Genomic DNA, 24,257 nt, shown 5'->3' on the forward strand with positions numbered 1-24,257 from the left:
TCGGCTTCAAAATCTGTCAACAAAACGATACGCTGTTACAAATGTAAGCAGCTTGGTCATTATATGAATAAATGCCCTAATAATAATCAAAATAAAAGTGAAACCAATGCTTTTAGTGCGATATTTATGAACAGTACTTTTAAAAAATCTGATTTGTACATAGATTCAGGGGCAAGCTCGCATATGATAACAGATAAAAGTTGTTTACAAAATGTCACACTCGGACACAAAGTAAAGGACATAGTAGTTGCAAACATGGAAACAGTACCAGTTATATGCTCAGGAAATACAATGATTAGAACCATAGTTGATAATTCAGAGTTCGACATTACAGTCAAGGACGTATTATGTGTTCCTAACCTATCAGCAAATTTGTTATCAGTGAGTCAGCTTATTCAAAATGGAAACAAAGTCAGTTTTGAGGAAGAAGTTTGCTATATACGCAATAGACAGAATATACTGATTGGAAAAGCAAATTTGGTGAATGGAGTGTACAAACTAAATGTAAAGTTTGGTGGCGTGCTCAGCTACAACAATAACAAGTGAGATTTGGCACCGTAGACTAGGACACATTAATAGCAGGGACCTGAATGCTATGAGGAATGGCGCTGTAGATGGAATATCATACATTGTTAAAGCGGAAATCGACAGATCTAACTGCATCACATGTTGTGAAGGTAAGCAGGCAAGATTACCTTTTTCACACAAATGCAAGAGATGTGAAAATGTTCTTGAAATTGTTCATGCAGACCTTTGTGGGCCAATGGAACAGGTCTCTCTGGGTCAGGCAAGATATTTTTTGCTTTTTGTTGACGACTTCAGTAGATTAGCTTTTGTATACTTCCTTAAAAACAAAAATCAGACTTTTAGGTATTTCAAGGAGTATAAAGTCCTTGTTGAAACACAAACAGGAAAGAAACTGAAAGCTCTAAGAACAGATAATGGTGGGGAGTTTTGTTCTGTGGAATTTGATGACTATTTAAAGCAAAATGGAATAGTGCACCAAACAACAAATCCGTATACACCACAGCAAAATGGTCTTTGCGAACGACTAAATAGAACAGTTGTGGAGAGGGCTCGATGTCTTTTGTTTGAAGCAAATCTTAATAAAAGATTTTGGGCAGAAGCAGTCAATACTGCTGTCTATTTGAGAAATAGAACGCTAGCTTCAGTTCTACAAAAAACACTTTATGAGCTGTGGAATAATAAAAAACCAGACCTCAGCCACGTTCGGATATTTGAAAGTCGTGCAATGGTCCATGTTCCTTAAGAGAAGAGGGCTAAATGGGATAAAAAGTCCGAAGAATATATCTTGATTGGATATGCAGAGAATACAAAGGGCTATAGGCTGTATAACCCAAAAACGGGTAGTATAGGGTTTTCCATTAAGGGCGCTTGATCTTTGAAATGCAAAAAAAAATACATGTAGGAAAGATATTTGCGAATTTTTTTTTTATTTGGAAGGTCTATTGACCCCATTATGTATGGAATATGACATCATTCAAATGACCGCCACGGCTTCGGTTGGTGGCGCGCACACGAAAGGTCCAATTTTCGATGACTCTGGCGCACAAATCGGGCTGTATTTGATCGATGGCGTGGCGTATGTTGACTTTGAGGGCATCGGTGGTTTGCGGCTTGTTGGCATAGACCTGCGACTTAAGAAAACCCCACAAGAAAAAGTCCAGCGGGGTCAAATCGCACGATCTCGGTGGCCAGTTCACGTCGCCTCCGCGCGAGATGACCATGTCCAGAAATTGCTCGTGCAGAACTTCCATCGTAGCGTGTGCTGTGTGGCACGTAGCGCCGTCCTGTTGAAACCACATGTTGTCCAGATCCATATTCTCGATTTCAGGCCAAAAGAAGTTGGTTATCATCGACCGGTATCGCTCACCATTGACGGTGACGGCCACACCATTATCGTTTTCGAAAAAATACGGACCAATCACGCCTCCGGCCCAAAATCCGCACCAAACAGTCACTTTCTGCGGGTGCATTGCCACTTGGTGAACCTCGTGTGGATTGGTCTCGTCCCAAATACGGCAATTTTGCTTGTTGACATAGCCATTCATCCAAAAATGCGCCTCGTCGCTGAAGATGATTTTTTTGCCAAAATCGGCGTCAACTTCCAACTGCTCTAATGCCCAGTCAGCGAACACACGGCGCTGTCTATGGTCATTAACCTTGAGTTCTTGGGTCAGCTGGATCTTGTACGGGTGCAGGCTCAAGTCACAACGCAAAATTCGCCAAGTTGTCGTCTGCGAAAGGCCGAGTTCCTGTGCGCGACGCGGAATTGACTGCCGCGGGTTTTCGAGGACACTGTCGCGCACAGCGGCGATATTCTCGGCAGATCTCGCGGTACGTTGACGCACGGGAACCGGCTGATTGTTAACTGACCCGGTTGACTCGAATTTGTCCACCAATCGACGGATAGTCGACTCGGCAGGACGATCATCGCGACCGTAAAACGGGCGAAGTGCGCGGAACGTTGCTCGAACTGAAGACCCATTTTCATAAAACAATTTTATGATTTGCACGTGCTGCTCGACACTGTAACCTGCCATGGTGGTTTGGGAGGACGGAATGAGTATAACACACTGCATTTGACAGCTGTCACTCAAACAACATGGCCGCAATCAGCTGTCAAAGTTCAAGCGTCCCTATTGGAAAACCCTATATTACCAACAGCAGAGATGTTTCTATTATGGAGAAAAAGAACTCGGACATAATACAAGCAGTGGTGGTATTGTTTTAATGTAACCATAGATTATAACTAAATGATATATGTGCCAGAAGTGGCGCCATCTAGTTAGAAGTATGTGTACCTACCTGCTTATTATAATTGTTACTCTGTACAATATAAAAATAATATATTTAGTCTGTTTCCAACTACTATCCATGTGTTTTATTAGGTTATGGGCCCAGTGGTGGAAGATACTGAACCAATCATTAATGATGAAGAACAAAAACTAGATTCCATTATGAGTTTAGAAGGAGGTAACTCAACCTCTGAACAGGATGATGATACATATATACCGGATGTCACCACTAGTTCTTCTAGTTCAGAAGAATTCTGTGATAGCAAGTCACACCGTGATGAAGCTGCAAATCTAGAACCAGAGTTTTGCTAACATTGAGAAGAGAAACAGAAGAAAACCAGACAGGTATGGAGTTAGTAATATATGTAAAACTGATGAAGGCTTGGATGAGAACAATTTAACATATGAAGAGGTAATGAGTGGACCCGAGCGAGAACAGTGGTGCAAGGCCATGGAGGAAGAGCTAAAATCCTTTGAAGAAAATGAAGCTTGGGAGATAGTGACTAAACCAATTGATGCTAAAGTAGTGCAGTGCAAGTGGGTGTATAAAAAGAAATATAATGTTGATCACACTGTGCGATATAGGGCAAGATTAGTTGCAAAAGGTTTTACACAAAGAGAAGGTTTAGATTATAAAGAAACATTTTCACCAGTGCTTAAGTATTCCACTCTAAAATTGTTATTTGCATTGAGTGTTAAATTAGATCTTAAAATAAGTCACTTAGATGTAATTACAGCTTTCTTAAATGGCCACTCAGATGAAACTGTCTATATGATGTTTCCTCAAAATTTCAAGTGTGACATGAAGCAGAATAGAGTTTTAAAATTAAAAAGGGCCATATACGGGCTAAAGCAGTCTGCTAGAGCCTGGTACAAGCAGGTTGATGACTGTTTACAACAGTTGGGCTATAAAAAGTCATTGTATGAACATTGTTTGTTTGTAAAATCATCTGAAAATGTTAAAAAATTTGTAGCTTTATTTGTAGACGATTTTTTCTTATTTTCTAACTGTAATAAAGAAGTAGAAAATTTAAAGTGTCAATTGAGTAAAAGATTTAAATTAAAAGACCTAGGTCAGTTAAGACAGTGTCTAGGTATGGATATTAAGATTCAAAAGGATTGTATTTGTATTAGTCAAGAAAGGTTTATTGATAAATTATTATATAAATTTGGTCTGATAAACTGTAAAAATATAGAAACTCCTATGGAAATTAATTTGAAATTGGAAAAGGGAGAAAATGTAAATTCCAAATTCCCTTATCAACAGCTGATAGGGAGCTTGATGTACCTCTCAGTTTTGACTAGACCTGACATCTCTTATTGCATAAGTTATTTGAGTCAGTTTAATAACTGTAATACAGAAACACATTGGAAACACGCTAAAAGAGTTTTAAAATATTTAAGTTGTACAAAGTCATTTGGTTTAAAATATGTTAAAAATAACTTTGATCTAATTGGTTTTGCTGATGCTGATTGGGCGTCTGACAATACAGATAGAAGATCCTATACAGGATATTGTTTTATATTCTCAGGTTGTTTAGTATCTCATGAAAGTAAGAAGCAACAGACAGTAGCCTTGTCAAGCACTGAGGCAGAATACATGGCTGTATGTGAAGCTAGCAAAGAGGCAATTTTCTTGAAAAACCTATTGTATGAATTAACTAATAGACAAATTAATATACCTATTCTAATGTATAGCGACAGCCAAAGTGCTTTAAAACTTACTGAAAACTCTGTATATCATAGACGTAGTAAACATATTGATGTTAAATTTCATTTTATACGGGAAGCAGTGTGTAATAAATTTGTTAAATTAGAATATTTAAGAAGTTCTGAAATGCCAGCTGACTTATTGACCAAGAGTCTGTCTAAAATTAAACATTGTTATTTTATGAATAAGATGGGAGTTGTAGCATTAGACATAAGACAATAGAGTAATTACTTTATATAACACTGTTTTGAGTCTGAATTATTTAGTTAAGTGGTGGTATTGTTTTAATGTAACCATAGATTATAACTAAATGATATACGTGCCAGAAGTGGCGCCATCTAGTTAGAAGTATGTGTACCTACCTGCTTATTATAATTGTTACTCTGTACAATATAAAAATAATATATTTAGTCTGTTTCCAACTACTATCCATGTGTTTTATTACATCGTAACTATTGCCTCAACGGAAAGCGGTGTTCATCCTGTTGGTAAGGTAAAGAGGTGGTGCGGCAATAAAAGAGTAGACGTAGATCAACCGCATTGTTATCTATTATATAATAAATATATGGGCGGGGTCGACCGACTCGACCAAAATGTTGGAAAATATAGAATTGCAATAAGACTGAAGAGATGGTACTGGCAAATGATGATGTTCCCTATAAATGTATGGGCTAATAATGCCTTCCAGTTATACCGACTTTCACCTGCAGGCCAAGCTAAAGATGCTCATGATTTCTTGTCATTTACAAGATACATGGTTCAGACTTATTTGATACTTGGCAAATCTTCTACATCCATACCAAAACGAATTGGAGGCAAGACACCGGCAACTACTAAAAGTAAACTGCCGGATTCAGTAAGACTCGATGGGAAGGACCATTATATTATTAGAAATGAAACTCAAATTCGATGCCGCGAATGTCACAAGAATACAAAATTCAAATGCAGTAAATGTGGAGTTGGGGTCCATCAACATTGCTCTCAAGCTTTTCATACCATAAAATAATATTGTTTTTTCTCTATTTCAACCAAGATTTTTAGCTGACGTCCATAATTGATCTCATATTTTGTAATGTTTAATAATTTTTGTGTACTTATTCTTATTTTTGTATTAAAAACGAATTTAAAAAAGCAGCTGACTTTATGATGTTCGCATATAAAACCCATGGGCATATGTACCCAGCGCCCCATTTAAGGTGCGGTCCTGAATTTCAGCAAGTATAACAATTACTTTTGAAAAATGGTTATTTTCCTGTTATTTAGGTGCTATTAAATAACTACACATAGATAAAACACATTTACTAAAAAAAAATCACACCTTGGGATAATATGGGTTAATATTGTAAATCATAAAAGCGATTAATTTTGAGGGGACGTGTTGAAATATTAGGTTGATCTACAAACTCATTCTTTTGTAACCTATTATAATTCTAAATGTTTTTAAAGTAAAAGTTGTCCTTTTTAAGTAACATTTGGTGAACACATGTTTACCCTTGAAAAAGGTTTTATTATATCGGAGAAAGAACGTTTAAAGTACTTGAACTACGAGTCATCAAACCAGGTACATTTCAAGTATTGTATAGACTGCATAAAAAACACTAAATGTTACACAAAGAACAACCGATCCGGCCCTTGCTCGCGCGAGATGGCACTCCACGCTACCGCGCGGCGGACCGAGCAGAGATCTTCGCCGAACACCTGGAGACCCAATTTCAGCCGAATCCCTCTAGAAATACGCAGCACGCAGAAAAAGGTCAGTAGCTACTGGAGAGCTACCTTGAGCAGACGATAGCCCCCAGAGGAAAACCTCATCGTCCTCACCCCTGGCCAAGTACAGAATACGATTCGCCGCACAAAGCTTCAGAAGGCCCCCGGTCCTGATGGAATCACTAATGAAACCCTCCGCCATCTTCCCGCGCGTGGCATAGCAGCCGTGACGCGCTTGTATAATGGAGTCCTCAGGACCGGCTACTTAACTACCCAATGGAAGCTCGGAAGAGTCATCATGCTACCGAAGCCAGGAAAGAACATCTTGCTGCCAGGGAGCTGTCGCCCCATCACGCTCCTGTCAACCGTCTCGAAGGTTTTCGAGAAACTGCTACTGCTGCACCTGATACCACACATCCAACCACGCGACGAACAGTTTGGCTTCAGAGCGGAGCACTCAACCACGCTTCAGCTCGCGAGGGTCCTGCACGTCCTCTCGGTGGCTCTCAACAAGAACGAGTCAGCCGTCGCCTCGACATGGAGAAAGCTTTCGATCGCGTATGGCACCCCGGCCTATTGTACAAGCTGGCCACATCCACTACTCCTCGCCGAATAGTAAGGATTATGGCCACCTTGCTGCAAGACAGGCGTTTCCAGGTGTCGGTGGAAGGCACCCTCTCCACGCAACGCCCCATTAGAGCCGGAGTGCCGCAGAGGAGCTGCCTGTCTCCGATATGTTACTCCAAGTATACGGACGACATCCCAGTGGCGGAAGGTGAGACCTTAGCGCTCTACGCCGACGATGCTGCCTACATTACAACATCTCTGACTCCTGCCCCCGCGGCGATGAAAATGCAGCGCCAGCTGGACCAGCTTCCTCAATGGCTGGATAAGTGGCGTCTCAAAGTGAACGTCTCGAAGACCAAAGCGATATCCATGGGTCGACGACACCTACCGTAGCCCCCTTCCTTGATGGGACAACCTCTTAAATGGGCACGGTCGGTCAAGTACCTTGGCGTGACCATCGATCGCTGCCTGTCAATGAAATACCACATGAAGGAAGTCGTTGAAAAATCGCGAGCTGCGCGTGCTCTCCTGCGACCCGTACTCCGATCGGATCTCCCCCATCGAGCCAAGCTACACAGTCCGGCACATCACTAGAATGCTCAAGGACATTCACAAGAATGACATTTGTGACACCGTTCGCCGCCGTTTTGCCGTTGGGTCTCAACGGTCACGAATGTGTTGGAAATGGCGTGCGCCGCTGCCTACAAAAAAAAATACGTGAAATGTAATTGTGTCTCAGGAGGATACTCTTTGTTGTTTTTGTTATTATTTGTTACTAAAGGTAAGTAAATATAGTTATTATTGTATTTTAAAATGTTTTTGATTGCCAGATTATTATATATTTGATAAAATTAGTTGTTTGTGGAAAAAGTCCTTTGGGGCACTTTGATACGGTAATGTGCGGGGTACAATGATACGTATCAATCTGCCCCTTTATTGTATTAAAGTGCCCCGTCAAAAATAATAGTTTATTTTATTGTTTTTTTCTTTTTTTCAGAAAATGGTTGGCACGTACAAACCCAAAACTGATAGAAACAATATCAATGAAGAAAACATTGAAGATGCAATACGTGAAGTATTGTCAAAGACTTTATCTATACGCAAAGCAGCTGACAAATATGGCATCAAATCTGCAACCCTACAACATCGCATAGAAAAAGCCAGAAAATTATTTGAAGCTACCAGAACATTATCTACAAATGAAGCATCCTCTTCATTACAAGCAGAATCTTCTTTATCACAAGCAGGTCCATCTTCACCACAAATAGCACCATCTATGGAGATGGTACAAATAGCAGTATCTTCAGCACACACTACTACTGCAGCTTTATCATCACACACTGCTACAGCTACTTCATCAAACATCTATGGTTCCAAGTATACCGTTGCACAAGTTTTTTCAACCGAACAAGAAAAGGCATTAACTCAATATTTATTGAATTGCAGTAAAATGCACTACGGCCTTACATTGAAACAGCTTTTGACTTTGGCATACGAGTACGCAGAATCCTCAGGGTGTAATTATCCAAAATCCTGGAAAGAAATCGAATGCGCTGGAAAAGATTGGGCAGCTGGCTTCAGGAAGAGAAACCCAGAATTGAGTCTACGAAAACCAGAAAACACAAGCGCAGCAAGAAGCTTTGCTTTCAATAAAGCTGATGTAGCTCAATTTCATGATAATTACGAACGCATAATGAGACAATACAATTTTACACCCGATCGAATAATAAACTTAGACGAAACAGGCATAAGCACAGTCCTTTCCACTCCTAAAGTTATTGTGAAGGGTTGTTGAGAAGCGTCCGTGAGTGGAAAGTGGACGACTCCGTGACCAATTCGGATCACAGGACGATACGTGTAGTCCTGGGTCTCAGGGTTCCGCCGGGGGGCAACGCTAGGTGGACTACCCGACGTTTCAACACCCGGAAGGCTGAATGGGGTCGTTTCGCCGAGGAAATGCGTAGTGGGTTGGCCGCGCGGGGACTAACCCCGGAGGGCATCAGTCTGGTTACCGACCGAAACCAGTTGGAAGAGGCGGTAACCAGGTATATAGAATGCGTGGAGGAGGTGAGTAATAAGACCATCCCTCCCCACAAACCTCCTAAAACGAAAAAACGCTTTCCTTGGTGGAACGATGAGCTTGAAAGGATGCGGCGCGAAGTAAACACGAAACGCCGCCGGGATCGATGTGCGGCACCGCGTCGCAGAGAATGTGTGGTCGACGAGTACCTGATCGCTAAGGCGGAGTATGAACGGAGGGTTGTCAGCGCCCAAACGGAGGGATGGAAGGCTTTTACCTCGATGCAAGAGCGGGAGTCTATGTGGGATGGGATCTACCGGGTGCTGAGAAGAGCGGCGGGTCACCGCGAGGACCAGCTCCTCGTGGAGGGCGGAGTTGTGCAGAGCCCGGACCAGTCGGCCGCGCTGCTAGCCAGGACATTCTTCGCCGATGACGATGACGGTACAGACTCTGAAGTCCACGCCGTCATCCGAAGCCGAGCGGACCTGGTTGGCATGCGCCTACCTGATGACACCGACGACCCCCAGATCACCAGGGGAGAGTTGGTTCGGACTCTGCGCAGCTTCAACCCTAAAAAGGCGCCGGGTCAGGATGGGTTCACCAGCGACATATGCTGGCACGCCATATGCGCGGACGAACAATTGTTCATTACCATTCTGAACCGGTGTCTTGACCTGGCGTGCTTTCCAGCGCCGTGGAAGGAGGCTTCTGTCGTGGTGCTCAGGAAACCAGCGCGTCCAGACTATGCCCGCGCAAAGTCGTACCGCCCCATTGGACTTCTTTCCATCTTGGGCAAGATCTTCGAGAAAATTCTGTGTCGTCGAATCCGATGGCACGTCTTGCCCAAGTCCAATGCAAGGCAGTATGGCTTCACACCGCAGCGGAGCACGGAGGATACGCTGTATGACCTGATGCAGCACGTTAGGGGTGTTCTTTCCAGGAAAGAGACCGCTCTCATGGTCTCTCTCGACATTGAGGGAGCGTTCGACAACGCGTGGTGGCCGGCCATAAAGTGCAGAATGATAGAGAAAGGTATCCCCGTAAACTTAAGGCGTCTTGTCGAGGATTACTTCCGGGACCGAAGCGTCGCCGTGCACTACGCGGGAAGAACTGTGCGGAAGGCACAGACCAAAGGCTGCGTTCAAGGCTCTATAGGTGGACCTCTGTTTTGGAACATGCTGCTGGACCCCCTCCTGGACAGCCTGGATGGGCTGGGCGCGTACGTGCAGGCGTTCGCGGACGATATCGTGTTGGTGTTCTCCGGGCATACTGCACTCGAGATCCAACGGGATGCCAATGCCGCCCTGGCTGTTGCGAGAGACTGGGGTGTCGTAAATAAGCTGCGCTTTTCCGCCGAAAAGACTCAGGCGATGGTAGTGACGCGCAAGCTTAAGTACGACACTCCGGTTGTGCAGCTGGGCGGGGTTGACATTTCGATGGTGAACGAGCTCAAGATCCTCGGGGTCATCGTCGACAGTAAACTAACCTTCAACAGTCACGTTGCCTACGCTTGTCGTAAGGCAACGGACTTGTATAGGAAACTGTCGACGATGGCTCGGGTGGAATGGGGCTTGTGCTCGGAGATCATCAGGACGATATATTTCGCGGTCGTCGAACCGACGATTCTGTACGGCGCGAGCTCCTGGGCGAAGGCCGCCGAAAAGATCTCTGTGCAAAGGTCCTTTGCTACCGTCCAGAGGGGATTTGCACAGAAGATTGCTAGGTCACATCGTACGGTGTCGCTCAACGCAGCGCTCACGCTGGCCGGGCTCCTCCCGCTTGACCTCCGGGTCTGGGAGGCGGCCCGATTGTTCGAGAGCAAACGGGGACGCCCGATCGACGAGCTGGACTCCCGCGAACTGGAGGAGCGTGTGGCCTTTACCGAGGCTCCTCACCCTGCCAGTGAGCCGGACGTAGATTACGTATGTCTGGAAGGTATGCTCCCCGAACATGTAGCCCAGCTACACCTTCCCGAGCATCTGATTTACACTGACGGTAGTAAGTCTGATGACGGGGTCGGGGCAGCGTACACTTATTGGCGGGATGGGGTCGAGGTCCGGACGAGACGGTTGAGGCTGGAGCCGATGTGCACCGTCTTTCAGGCGGAGTTGCTAGCGATAGCCAGGGCTACGGACCTGGTTGTCGAGAGGAACTTCGCCAGCGCGGCGGTGCTAAGCGACTCCCGTTCTTCGCTGGACTTGATCCGGAACCCGGACACGCGCCATCCCCTCGCTACCCATATTCGGAAGAATATTAGGGAGTTGCAGGGGAGGGGTAAAACCCTCCGGTTCTTTTGGGTGAAGGCTCACGTCGGGATACCCGGCAACGAGCGCGCCGACGAATTGGCCAGGCTGGCGGCCAAGTCTAGGGTCGCCCCGGCCTATGACAGGTGTCCAATCTCACATGTCAAACGACGACTGAGAGAGGGCGCGGTCCGGCGCTGGAACAGTAGGTACACCGAAGGAGCCACAGCAGAGGTCACCCGCATGTTCTTCCCTGATGCATGGAGCGCTTATCGGACCATGAGGTGCCTCGACAGGACGTCTGGGTGGGCGCAAGTGCTGACGGGGCATGGAGGATTCGCGGCATACCTATATAAATTTAAATTAAAAGACAACGACTCATGTGTGTGCGACCCAGAGGTCGCAGAGACGGTGCAGCACCTCCTATTTGAGTGTCCGAGGCATGACCGTGACAGATGCGACCTGGAATTAAGTACAGGGAAAAGTTTAACTGAAACATCAATCGCTAATATAATAGCGGATAAATACTCCAGGCCGCATCTGGAGCGGTTCTGCCTAAAAGTCGTAAAGATGGCAAACGATAGAAATAAAACAAGATAAAAGGAGGATGCTGCACAAAGTATATTTTTAAACCATTCAAATTCAATTCTAATTTTATTGTAAATTTGTTTTATCATTTTAATTATTTATTGTTTAAATTATTCAATTTTATTTTAAATCTTAATTATTTATTTGCATTTTAAATTATTGTAATTCAATTTTATAATTCAATTTTAACTATTTATTCCATTTTAATGTTATTGCAATGTATATTATTATTCTGAATTCTAAATTTTATTGTAATTATTTTATTTTATTTTACTTTATTTTAATTTTAATTATTTTATGGTTTTAATTATTATTGTATAGAATTGTTATTTATAATTATTGGAATGGTTTTTATATTGTGCGACCGAGCCATCGGCAAGGCCACAGTACAATAAAAATGTAATTAATTGTAAGTAGTTCTAAGATAATCTGTACTGTTGGTATATCAATAAAAATATTAAAATTCTTGCCATGCAAGAAAGACCCGAGGGCAATAACACCCTGCGATGGCGGGTGCCTATTAATAATAAAAAAAAAAAAATAGCTATATGGGTGGCGTAGATACAGCTGATCGTTTGAGAGCCCTTTACTGTATTGATCGCAAATATCCGAAATGGTGGCACAGGTTGTTTTGGGGTCTTCTGGACGTTACATTTGTAAATTCATTTGTCGTACATGGACTTATAATGAAACAGACTACTGTTAAGGATTTTCGACGCTCTGTTACTCAAGGCTTGATGACAATGAAAGATGCTAGCCAGAAAAGAAAGACTTCTACTGATAGTACTGCAAAAGCTGGCCCTTCCAAAAGACGCAAATCTGACTACTCCACTATAAAAGACGTTCGCTTGAGTAAGAGAGGCATTCATTGGCCTACGTTTGTAGAAAATAGGGGAAGGTGTGAGGTATGTAGTTTGAAAAAGATTCAATCGAAACCTCAGTAAATGTTCTCATTGCAACGTGTTTTTGTGTGTAAATTATAAGAAAAATTGTTTTGCTGAATACCACGAAGTTAATTTGTAATTAAAAACCTATCTATTTAATTATTACAAGTCAATATTCGATCTCATTATTTTTAAAGTTTCTATCAAAGTTCCTAACATAGTAATAACAAAGTTCCTGACGGTACTTTTAAGTCTAGGTCTTGAAAATAGTACTTCTAGGTATAATAAAAATCTAAAAATAATTTGAGCGTTTCTTGTAACCTGTAACCTACTTATGATAAAGAAGTTAAAAATCGGAAATTCACTAAAAATCACTACCCCGGGTGGAAAGGGTTAACACTTTGGGTATCACACAATGGATTATACGGACTATTATCGACGGGAAAGTTCAGAATGATGGTTTCATTCTACCTGATCAGCGAGGAAAACACGAAAAGCAATGTACCTTGGGACCTAAAGTTATACAAGCAGTTAAGGATCATATCGAATCAATTTCAAGGATTGAGAGTCACTATCTCAGGGCTAGTACTAGCAGACAATTTATTGATGGGGGTTTGACAGTGGCAGAATTACATAGAAATTACAGTAGAATCCCGATTATCCGAACATCCGATTATCCGGACTCGCGTCCCGGCTCTAGTACCGCGCAACTAGACACGTAGCGACAAGTTTAAACGCGCCTCCGAATGTTTACTCCCCGCTCTCATTTGTTTGCATGATTGTGTTTGTTATTGTTTCATTTTTCTTATAGCGTTTAACTGATAGGTTATCTTTTATTTTTGTTAACATCTTATATTGAAAATATAAAATGTCTAAGCGTAAAAGAGTAGTGTTGTCTCTTGGAGACAAAATGAAGATAATCGAGGGTCTAAAAAATGGTGAATCTGGCAGTAAGTTGGCGCAAATATATGGTGTAGGAGTATCTACGATATCAGACATTAAAAAAAATTCTGCTTCTTTAATGAAATTTACTTATGCTCTTGAGAAAGAAGATGGCAGCTCGCAACGTAAAGTCATGAAAAAACCTAAGAATGAAATTCTAGAAAACGCAGTTTTCACTTGGTTTTTGCAAAAGCGTGCATGCGGCCAGCGAATATCTGGACCTCTGTTATGTGAAAAAGCATTGGATTTTAATAAATGCTTGGTGGTGATACTTCTTTCAAAGCGAGCTGTGGATGGTTAGCAAGGTTTAAATCAAGACATGGAATTCGAGAACTAGAGGTTCAAGGAGAAAAACTGTCTGCTAACGTCGCTTCAGCTGACTCTTTCGTAGATGAGTTAAAATCATTTTAGATGAAAAAGAATATGTTGTAATATTAAAATCATACCCTTCTTTACCGATTGGCACAACATTTTTGTGACACACATCACTACTGCGACAAAAACACTCTCTGGTCTCTGGTGTAACTCTCAATAAAACACGTTTGCTAGAATTCTAATCTTTTAATTAATTTATCAGGTTATGGGCCCAGACCCACGTAATAGTTCTAAATTAATTACTATAAAGTGATATCAGTGAAAGTAATAATCAGAACTTATAACAATAAAAGATTTGGTCTGTGATAATAAAGTATAACCTAAAACCGGCAACGTGCTTGTCGTTCAAAGCATCTACATCAGCAAAAATGTCTTCAAATACGATGACTCTGATTGAAAAGCTGTCAGGAAGAGATAATTATCCCACCTGGAAATTCTCTGTGCAAACTTACCTTGAACACGAGGAGTTGTGGGATTGCGTCGAGTCTTCAAATGAAGTTGATGTTAAAAAGGACACCAAAGCCAAATCCAAGATAATTTTATTGGTTGATCCTATCAACTATATACATATTCAACAAGCTAAAACGGCAAAGGAGGTGTGGGATAACCTGGCAAAAGCTTTCGACGACAAAGGACTGACCAGGCGAGTCGGATTATTGAGAGACCTGATCACAACGACACTAGACGGATGCCAGAACATCGAGGACTATGTTAACAGAATTATGTCAACTGCCCTCAAGTTAAGAAACATAGGTTTCATTGTAAACAATGAATGGTTGGGTACTTTACTTTTGGCAGGATTGCCGGATGTTTATCAACCAATGATAATGGGCTTAGAAAGTTCTGGTTTGGCAATTACAGCTGACTTAGTAAAAACCAAGCTCCTTCAAGACATTAGAAAGTCAGATAATGCTGCGCTGTATGTTAACAGAAGTAAAATTAACTCACAGAATGCCAAACAAACTTCAGACAAATCAAGTAAAGCAAATAAAGGTCCAAGGTGTTTTATCTGCAACAAGTATGGGCATGTAAGCAAGTACTGTAGAAGCAAGAAAAAGGAACAAAAGTCAAATGAGAACTCCGGCTATGTGGCAGTATTTTCAGCATCAATGAGTAATGACAATGGCTGGTATGTAGACTTGGGAGCATCAATGCATCTCACAATGCACCGTGACTGGCTCTATGATGAAATACCACCTCTGGTTGATACTATTAAAGTGGCTGATGACAAGAAACTCACTGTGAAAGCATGTGGTAAAGTGAAACTAAATGTTGCTGACCAAAGTGGCAAATCTGAAGTGACTGAAGTAAACAATGTTCTTTATGTTCCTGAGTTGGCCACCAACCTACTTTCAGTAAGTCAAATAATAAAGAATGGTTGTCATGTACAATTTGACAAAGAAGGTTGCAGAATATTTAATAAAATGAATAAACAAGTGGCAGAAGCAAAACTGACAAATAATATGTACCGGCTCAAAACACATCAAGTTTCAGCATACATATCTACAGTTTAAAGTAGTGACGCTTACTTATGGCATCAAAGGATGGCACATTTAAACTTTGAAGACCTAAATAAATTATCAGAAAGTACAGGGGTAAAAATTGAAAACAAAGACAAAGTTGTATGTATTTCATGTTTGGAGGGAAAGCAGTCAAGAAATCCATTTCCTTCAGAAGGTTGCAGAGCAAAAGGCTTACTAGAACTCATACACTCGGATGTCTGTGGCCCCATGGAGGTTCAGTCACTGGGAGGAACACATTACTTTGTTACCTTCATCGACGACTATTCCAGGAAAGTATTTGTTTATTTAATAAAGAATAAGTCCGATGTTTTTGATAAATTTAAAGAATTCAAAGCCATAGTTGAAAATCAACTTAATTTATCAATAAAGACCCTTCGCACAGATAATGGGAGAGAATATTTAAGTAATGAGTTTAAATCTTTTCTAATAAATAATGGAATTACTCATCAAACATCTACACCTTACACACCAGAACAAAATGGGTTAGCTGAAAGGATGAAACGCACCTTACTAGAACGAGCACGGTGTATGTTATTAAATGCTAAATTACAAAAGCAGTTTTGGGCAGAAGCAGTGTCCACAGCAGCATACATTACAAACCGCTGCCCGACTAGAGCACTGGGGTTCCGATCACCTGAAGAAATCTGGTCAGGCAAAAAGCCTGATATCACCCATTTGAAGATCTTTGGATGTGAAGCAATGGTTCATAAACCTAAAGAGAAAGTCAAGAAATTCGACTCAAAGGCAAATAAAATGGTATTCATTTGATACAGTGAACAGACCAAAGGTTATAGGCTTTATGACTCTAAAATTAGGAAGGTGTTTATAAGTAGAGATGTTGTATTCTTGGAAAATACAGTGATGAGACATTATGCTAATCTACCTCTCTCAGAATTCACTTCAGAACCTGATACACATAAAGCTGAAAACCATAATAGTGAATTAACATTAGAAACATCAGAACAAAGTGCAACAAGTGATGAGTCATATCACTCAGATGAAGGATCTTTGTATGAACCTGAAGAAACAATAGATTTGCAAGACATATATTCAAATGTGACAACCAGATCAAAAAATAGAAGAAATATAGAAGGTAATACCTACTTATGCTCTGATGGCTTTTCAGATCAGCAAGATGTCCCACAAACATACAGTGATATTACATATTGACAATCAAAGTGCAATTTGTTTAATTAAAAATGTAGACTATCACAAACGCTGTAAACATATAGATGTTAAATATAATTTCAACAAAGAAAAGTTTGCTGAAAAACAAATTGATTTAAAGTATATATGTACTAAAGAGCAATATGCTGATATATTCACAAAAGCTTTACCTAGAGATCAATTTCAGTATCTAAGAAGGAAGATTGGATTGATAAAACTTTAATTAAAAAAAAAAAAAAAATTAACAGTTAGTAAAGTTATTGTTTGGTAAGAGTTAGTAACTAAGTTTAAATAATTAGAGAAAGCATATTGTTGTGATTGATTTTAAGTTAAGTTATATTGTGTAATAAGACATATTGTGTAATTAGAGATGTTTTGTGCCTATTATTGAATTGTTGTATTTCTTATTTTAAAAGAAGGGCTGTAATTTGGTAAGAGTGTTGTAATATTAAAATCATACCCTTCTTTACCGATTGGCACAACATTTTTGTGACACACATCACTACTGCGACAAAAACACTCTCTGGTCTCTGGTGTAACTCTCAATAAAACACGTTTGCTAGAATTCTAATCTTTTAATTAATTTATCAGAATACGATTTGGATTTTTTAAATGCGGACGAAACAGGTCTTAATTGGAAAGCTTTACCAAGCAGATCATTATGTTCGCGTCGTGAGAATGCAGCACCGGGACACAAAGTAAGTAAGGATAGAGTTACAGTTATGGTTTGCGTGAATGCTAGAGGAACACATCGACTACCACTGCTACTTATTGGTAAATCAAAAAATCCGCGGTGCTTCAAAAATGTGAAAATTCCCTTGATCTATGCTAATCAATCAAAAGCGTGGATGAACACAGATATTTTTCTTACTTGGTATGAGAATACATTTATTCCTATGGTGAAGAATTTTCAAAAAGACGTAGGAAAAGAAAGCGACGTGTTGTTATTGTTAGACAATGTACCAACGCACCCTACGGCTGAAACACTAAGTCGAGAAAATGGGACGTTTACAGTAAAATTTTTACTCCCTAACGTAACTTCGATATTGCAACCTATGGACCAAAGTGTCATTGAAACGTTAAAGCGTCTGTACAGAAAGCAGCTACTGCGCCGTCTTTTGTCAGTAGACAGCAGTGAAATAGAAACGATGTTAAAGTTTTTTAAGGAAATTAATTTAAAAGATTGTTGTTATATGCTAGTAGAAGTGTGGAACGCGGTGGAATCGCAAACACTGAAACGGGCATGGAATAAATTATTAAAATTAAGGCCTGCTAATCCTGCCATGAATCCGCAAGAAGATTATTTTGAAGAAATTACAGAAGCGGTGAAAATTCTTAGCATTGGTGAAGTATGCGATGAAGAAAATATCAAAGAGTGGCTGGACTGCGATAGTTAATTCCAAATTTTCTCTGATGAAGAAATAGTTGACGATTTAAATGGTTGCGAGAATGCAGAAAAAGAAGAGACTGAAACTAAGGATGAATGTCAAGGACCATCTCATGCTGAAGCTTTTGAAGCTCTAGAAATAGCTTTTAAGTGGTTTGAAAGACAGGAGGAATCGGATTCCTTACAGCTGTTACAACTGATGCGCATCAGGGATTTAGCTGCATTGAAAAGATGTGATTCATTACGTCAAAGATCAATAACAAGTTATTTTCAACCAAAATTGTAAATAACATTGGTACATATTACAATGTCATTCATTATATTTGAACCACATATACATATATATATAATTGTTTTATAAATCGTTTTGTCTAAACGACGTAGGTACATATGTCAAATTCATCACATAATATAACATTTAAATTTCAAATATTGTTTGATTTGACTATGAAATCGATTATCCGGATTTTCGATTATCCGAATTACCACTGGTTTTAATTGATTCGGATAATCGGGATTCTACTGTATTCAGAACGTTAGAAACAACAGGACAAGCCTATAGATGCTTACTCACTAATTTTCAACCAAGATTTTAACATTGGATTTTTCAAAACTAAAAAAAATCGGTGCGATGAGTGTGAAGCATACGAAAATGCCTCTGAAGAAGAAAAAAATTAATTACATTATAGTTTCAAACTGCATCAAGAAGAAAAAATGAAAAAATGGATAATGTTGTTTTTAAACAACATACTAAATATCACAGATAAAATTGACCTTCTATTAATGTTTTGTTATTTTTGTCAACTAGTTCTTATTTCTGAACGAATTTTGTACTTTTTTTAATGTTGGCACTATCCAATATTTTTATGCATCTGAAAAAAAGGTAATGTCAAATGTCACTTTGAAGAAAAGTTTTCTAGTGGCGCGAAACTAAGTTTTGTAGCTGTGTTCGGACTTTGATAAAATATAATGTAAGTATAAAACATATTTTTATTTGCTTGAATATATCTTCAATTGCATGTTTATGTTGTAAAACATTGAAAATAACTTGATGCTACTGTTGAATAAGGCGAAATATGGTATGTTGTAGGAAAACTACAATGCGCATTGCTTGCTAAATAAACGCATGTTCGGTGAAGGAACTTTATTTTGCTTTTCAGCATGCCGCGATTACTAGAAAGCGAAATTACAAAGTATTTAGAAACTCTTGAAGATTCAGAAGACGGCTTAGACGGGTCAGACTCCGAAGTAGAGGATGAAGGTCACTATTATCAAACAGCTCGAGATGTTCTTCGAGACCTTGAAAATAGTGATGAAGGTGAGAATGCCCAGTCTGATAAAGTGGATGCTGATCCTCCTCTTGTCATCGACAACGATGAAAATATGCCAGACCCTCCTATTTTGGAAGCCGAAGAAGCAGCACCCCAGAGTAGATCACAAGGGATTTCTAAACGACCTCTGGTTTGGCGAAAACGGAATCTTGTTACTGCTGAAGACAGCCTTATTTTTAGGGGAGAAACTCAGATAACGGAAGCATTGATGTCTTGTAACACGCCGTATGATTTTTTTTCATTTTATTTTACATCAGATCTAAAAAAGCAAATTGTAGAACAAAGTAACTTATACGCAGTCCAGAAACAAATCTCCAATCCTGAAGTTATAAATGAAAACATCCTAAATAAATTCCTAGGCATTCTGATTTACACCTCAGTTATAAAATTTCCAAACACCAGGGCTTACTGGAGTGAAAAATTTGGTTATGATCACATAAAAAATACTATGCCGCTAAAAAAGTTTGAAAAAATAAGATCCACTCTCCATTTTGCCGACGATACGTTATGCTTGCCCAAAGATCATCCAGACTATGACAGGCTATTCAAAATAAGACCTCTTGAGGAAACGCTCAACTGCCAGTTTGGGAAGGTTCCCTTAGACCAAAGGCTTTCCATAGACGAGCAGATGTGTGCAACCAAAATGAGCCATTACATAAAGCAATACATGCCCAATAAACTCCACAAGTGGGGGTTTAAATTATATCTCATCTGCAGTCTACAAGGATATGCTCATAGATTTTAGGTTTACAGTGGAGGGGGCTCCAAAAATAACATCTTACCAGGTGAGCCAGATTTGGGAGAGTCTGGCAATACAGTCATCAGGATAGCTAGAACGGTACCACGCAATGTGAATCACATTATATACTTCGATAACTTCTATACTTCTGTGCCTCTCGTCACCTATTTAGCTAAGGAAGGAATTTTCTCACTGGGAACAGTAAGAGTAAACCGTTTGAGAAACTGCAAATTGCCTGAAAAAAACACTATAATGAAAAAGAACGTACCCAGAGGATTCTATGAGGAAAACGTGGCGACTGTGGATGATATTGACGTAAGTGCTGTTGTGTGGAAAGATAACAAGCCCGTTAACCTTCTTTCCACTTACGTAGGAGCAGAACCAGCAACCACAGTCACACGCTTTGATAAATCGAAGAAAGAGAGAGTTGCTATTCCATGCCCCAAAGTAATCAAGGAGTACAATGCCCACATGGGAGGCGTGGACTTATTAGACTCATTTATAGGTCGTTATCACATCACAATGAAGAGCCGCAAGTGGACGATGCGCTTATTTTATCATTTCCTGGACCTTGCAGTTATAAATTCATGGGTTATGTTCAAGAAGGTAAATAATATGAAAGGAAATGATCAACTTCTCAATTTGGGTACATTCAGGCTAGAACTTGCTGAAACCCTCTGCAAATTGGGTCTACCTGCAAATGGCGCTAAAGGTGGTCGACCTAGTGGGAGCACAATACAAAGAGAACTTGTAATGAAGAAGTTCCGTGGACCAGCTCAAACAATTCCTTTGAAAGACGTCAGATTAGATCAGACATGTTTGGCATTGGGCAGTTTGGCTGGATAAGCAGCAGAGGTGCAAATTCCCGAAATGTTCAGGCTTTACATTTAAAATGTGCCAAAAATGTCGTGTATCTTTATGTGATACGAAAAAAAGCAATTGTTTTTATAAATATCATAATGAAGAATAAGTAAATACATTTCAAAAACAATATCCACTCTTATTTTATCCATACTTGCAAAACCTTAATGAATGCGCAATGTAGTTTATAAACAACACTCACATTATTGCAAAAAAAGTATAGTAAATTCATGTCTAGATTTTTTTACTAATTTTTCCTAGACAGTAATACACGTCTTTTACACAAATATATTTTTTTTATACGTGAAAAACAAATCATCCATTTAAGGGTTAAGTAGATTTGAGAAAGAAAGGGATATGAAAAGATGTCATGAATCTGACAACAACATTATTGTTTTCACCTATGACTTACAAGCGTTGTTACCATGCCCTGTTGGCAAATCAAGCCCTTTTTACTACAAATCAAGACTGAATTCTTATAATTTAACTATAACTTATGCAAACAAGCAAGAAACCACCTGTTATTTTTGGCATTAAGGGTTGGCCAATAGAGGATACATCGAAATAGGGTCGTATGTGTATAAATACTTCGAGCAGATTGCATTCGAAAAACTAGGCTACGATGTCATAATTTACTCTGACAATTGCTGTGGTCAGCAAAAAATGTACTGTACAGTAAGTCGCTTAAATATTAACTCCATTCAAAACAACTCTTTGATTCGAGGCCACACGCAGAACAAAGGTGATGTAGCTCACTCTGTGATAGAAAAATTTATGACTAGAGCCAAAAATGCTGGATGTATTTATGTACCCCATCAATAGATATCCCTAATCCTTGGGGCAAAAAAAAAATGGCAAACCGTTTGTAGTAAACGAAATGAACTTTAACGATTTCTTCGATTTGAAAGCACTTGCAGAGAACATAAACTTTAATATGGCGAAAAATTTCAATGATCGTGTTATCAAGATCGGTGACATCAAAAGTATTAAATTTAGCAAGAATTCTGAAAATTACCGTCATCGAACCACATACAAAACGGATAATTGGGAGGAAGCAAAAGCTATTCTTCAACCCAAAAAATTACGAGGCAATGGAGGCAATTGAAAAATAGACGAAATTACATTAAAGCAAGCTTATGTAGCGTATCTACTTATTTGTGGTGTCATATTGACTGTGTTACTGGCATTTTCTTTGTGTTAATAAATAATAAATCTTGGAATAAAACTCTCATTACCATAACTGGTGACCCCGTGTTTGGACATAAAAAGTGTGAAGATGAGTGACAGCAGTGATTCAGTAAAAACAGTCAGTTCCCAACCGGATGCCAAAATCACCACGCGGCATACTCGAAAGATGCGCGTTTCCACGGACCGTCAGGACAATAGTGTGCGAAAAATAAAAATTAAAGTTCCCCCTTTCTCTCCTGATGATCCGGAATTGTGGTTCGCTTTGTTGGAAGGTCAGTTCGAAAGTGACAACATTACGGATGACCATATAAAATTCCGAAACGTCACGAACAACTTAGATCTCCAATATGGAAAGTCAGTAAAGGATATCATAATCAATCCTCCGGCGAAAAACAGATACGAAAAAATTAAGACCGAATTAATCAAGCGCCTTTCTGCTTCACACGAAAAAAAGGTGAAACAGTTACTCACGCATGAAGAGCTCGGCGATAGGAAGCCGTCACAATTCCTTCGCCACCTTCAAGACTTGGCTGGACCCTCTGTACCTGACGATTTCCTGAAATCTATATGGAGCAACCGCCTCCCACATAACATGCAAACGGTGCTAGCTGTTATTATTTTATAATGGTAACAAAATCATTAGTTTGTAGCGCCACCTGCTGGCAACAATTATCTTATAAAAAAAATAATTAATAAATTGTCTTGTCACATCAATCGTTGTTTTAATTACAGGTTATGGGCCCAGTCCAAACCAATTAAGTTTTGTTTAGTAAAAAGTACAGTTTCACTATCGTTTCTTGTGGTAATAATGTCGTCGAACTATTTAGCTAACGTGCCAAAGTTAAAAGGACGCGAGAACTATGACGATTGGTGTTTTGCGGCGCAAAATGTGTTGGTATTAGAAGGCATGGCAGCGTGCATACAACAAGAGCTATCGGCAGAGGCTTCAGCAGCAGATTTAGCTAACGATGCGAAGGCTAAAGCGAAGCTTGTATTGACCATTGATCCATCACTTTACGTGCACATCAAGCAGGCAGTATCAGCGTACGAATTATGGAATACTTTGAGAACAATGTTTGATGATTCCGGCTACACAAGGAAGATAAGTTTACTACGAAATCTCATTAATATAAGGCTGGAAAACTGCGAGACAATGACACAGTATGTAACTCAGATCGTCGAAACGGGTCAGCGGCTTCAAGGCACAGGTTTCAAAATAACCGATGAGTGGATTGGTGCTCTGATGTTAGCAGGATTACCCGAGAAATATGCGCCGATGATCATGGCCATAGAACACTCCGGTATTGAGGTTAGTGCAGACGTCATAAAAACGAAATTGATGGACATGTGTTTGGAGGTTGGTACTCCTTCCGGCTCCGAGAGTGCATTTATTGCGAAAGGAAGGCATCGAGTGAGAAATGGCAACCCTAGAAGCGGCCATAGTCAAAATCATTCACAAACTCGCTCAGAGATGTCATCAGTGTCAAAGAAGGCGATAAAATGTTTTCGGTGTAAACAAAGCGGACATTATAAAAATCAGTGCCCGCAGGCCGAAACAGTAAAAAGAAAACAGACAAATGCGTTTAATGCAATTTTTCTTACCGGAAAATTCAATAGAGATAGCTGGTACATTGATAGCGGAGCAAGTAAACACATGACAGCATGTAAACATAACCTCGTAAATGTGTCGGAATTACCCAAAACCAAAGAAATTATTATCGCAAACCAGACGAAAGTTCCCGTGCAGTGTTCTGGCGACGTAAACATCGTTACAGTTGTGAACGAAGTGGAATATGACGTCGTCGTGAGAGATATTTTGTATATACCAGAGTTGACCACCAACTTGCTATCTGTGAGTCAGTTGATTGAACATGGCAACAGTGTAATTTTCAAGGAAAATGTTTGCTACATATACAATCAACAGAAGGAACTCGTTGGCCAAGCAGAATTAGTTGATGGGGTGTATAAGTTAATAACATCACAGTCACAGACAGAACAAACATTGGCAGCCACAGCAGTAGCATCAAGCGATATATGGCATCGACGCTTAGGACATATAAATAGTGACAGTCTAAACAAAATGAAAAATGGGGCTGTAGAAGGTATATCATTCCCAGAAAAAGCAAACATAAGTAAATCTTCATGTATTATTTGTTGTGAAGGCAAGCAAGCCAGACTACCGTTTCAGCATAGTACGTCAAAGAC

At 40.1% G+C, this 24,257-nt stretch overlaps 4 protein-coding genes across 4 annotated transcripts; all 4 read left to right on the forward strand.

The window, feature by feature from the left end:
• The first annotated feature begins 14,224 nt into the window (after positions 1–14,224).
• Positions 14,225–18,219, forward strand: LOC133319700 (uncharacterized). The gene is made up of 3 exons (XM_061524952.1): positions 14,225–15,110; positions 16,272–16,472; positions 17,966–18,219. Exons 1-3 carry the CDS (start codon positions 14,225–14,227, stop codon positions 18,217–18,219), a joined length of 1,341 nt encoding a protein of 446 aa, XP_061380936.1.
• Positions 18,220–18,673: 454 nt separating this feature from the next.
• LOC133319680 (piggyBac transposable element-derived protein 3-like) lies at positions 18,674–20,974 on the forward strand. Its single transcript, XM_061524909.1, has 2 exons — positions 18,674–18,904; positions 19,094–20,974. The coding sequence occupies exon 2, from the start codon at positions 19,095–19,097 to the stop codon at positions 20,007–20,009; it is 915 nt and encodes a 304-aa protein (XP_061380893.1). The 5' UTR covers positions 18,674–18,904; position 19,094; the 3' UTR covers positions 20,010–20,974.
• Positions 20,256–20,849, forward strand: LOC133319701 (piggyBac transposable element-derived protein 4-like). The gene has a single exon (XM_061524953.1). It carries the CDS (start codon positions 20,256–20,258, stop codon positions 20,847–20,849), a length of 594 nt encoding a protein of 197 aa, XP_061380937.1.
• A 1,166-nt stretch (positions 20,975–22,140) lies between the features above and the next one.
• On the forward strand, positions 22,141–22,677 carry LOC133319702 (uncharacterized). The gene has a single exon (XM_061524954.1). The coding sequence runs from the start codon at positions 22,141–22,143 to the stop codon at positions 22,675–22,677; it is 537 nt and encodes a 178-aa protein (XP_061380938.1).
• The last annotated feature ends 1,580 nt before the right edge of the window (positions 22,678–24,257 follow it).

This window comes from Danaus plexippus, chromosome 26, assembly GCF_018135715.1.
Source record: "Danaus plexippus chromosome 26, MEX_DaPlex, whole genome shotgun sequence".
Classification (NCBI taxonomy): Eukaryota; Metazoa; Arthropoda; class Insecta; order Lepidoptera; family Nymphalidae; genus Danaus; species Danaus plexippus.

What these genes read in the sequence shown, in the direction of transcription:
- LOC133319700 (XM_061524952.1), top strand. Translation starts at nt 14,225, where the DNA reads ATGTCTTCAAATACGATGACTCTGATTGAAAAGCTGTCAGGAAGAGAT. An exon ending in ACTCACTGTGAAAGCATGTG is followed by an intron (nt 15,111 to 16,271) that starts GTAAAGTGAAAC and finishes TACCTCTCTCAG; the next exon opens with AATTCACTTCAGAACCTGAT. An exon ending in AAATAGAAGAAATATAGAAG is followed by an intron (nt 16,473 to 17,965) that starts GTAATACCTACT and finishes TCTCTGATGAAG; the next exon opens with AAATAGTTGACGATTTAAAT.
- LOC133319680 (XM_061524909.1), top strand. Translation starts at nt 19,095, where the DNA reads ATGCCGCGATTACTAGAAAGCGAAATTACAAAGTATTTAGAAACTCTT.
- LOC133319701 (XM_061524953.1), top strand. Translation starts at nt 20,256, where the DNA reads ATGAAAAAGAACGTACCCAGAGGATTCTATGAGGAAAACGTGGCGACT.
- LOC133319702 (XM_061524954.1), top strand. Translation starts at nt 22,141, where the DNA reads ATGAGTGACAGCAGTGATTCAGTAAAAACAGTCAGTTCCCAACCGGAT.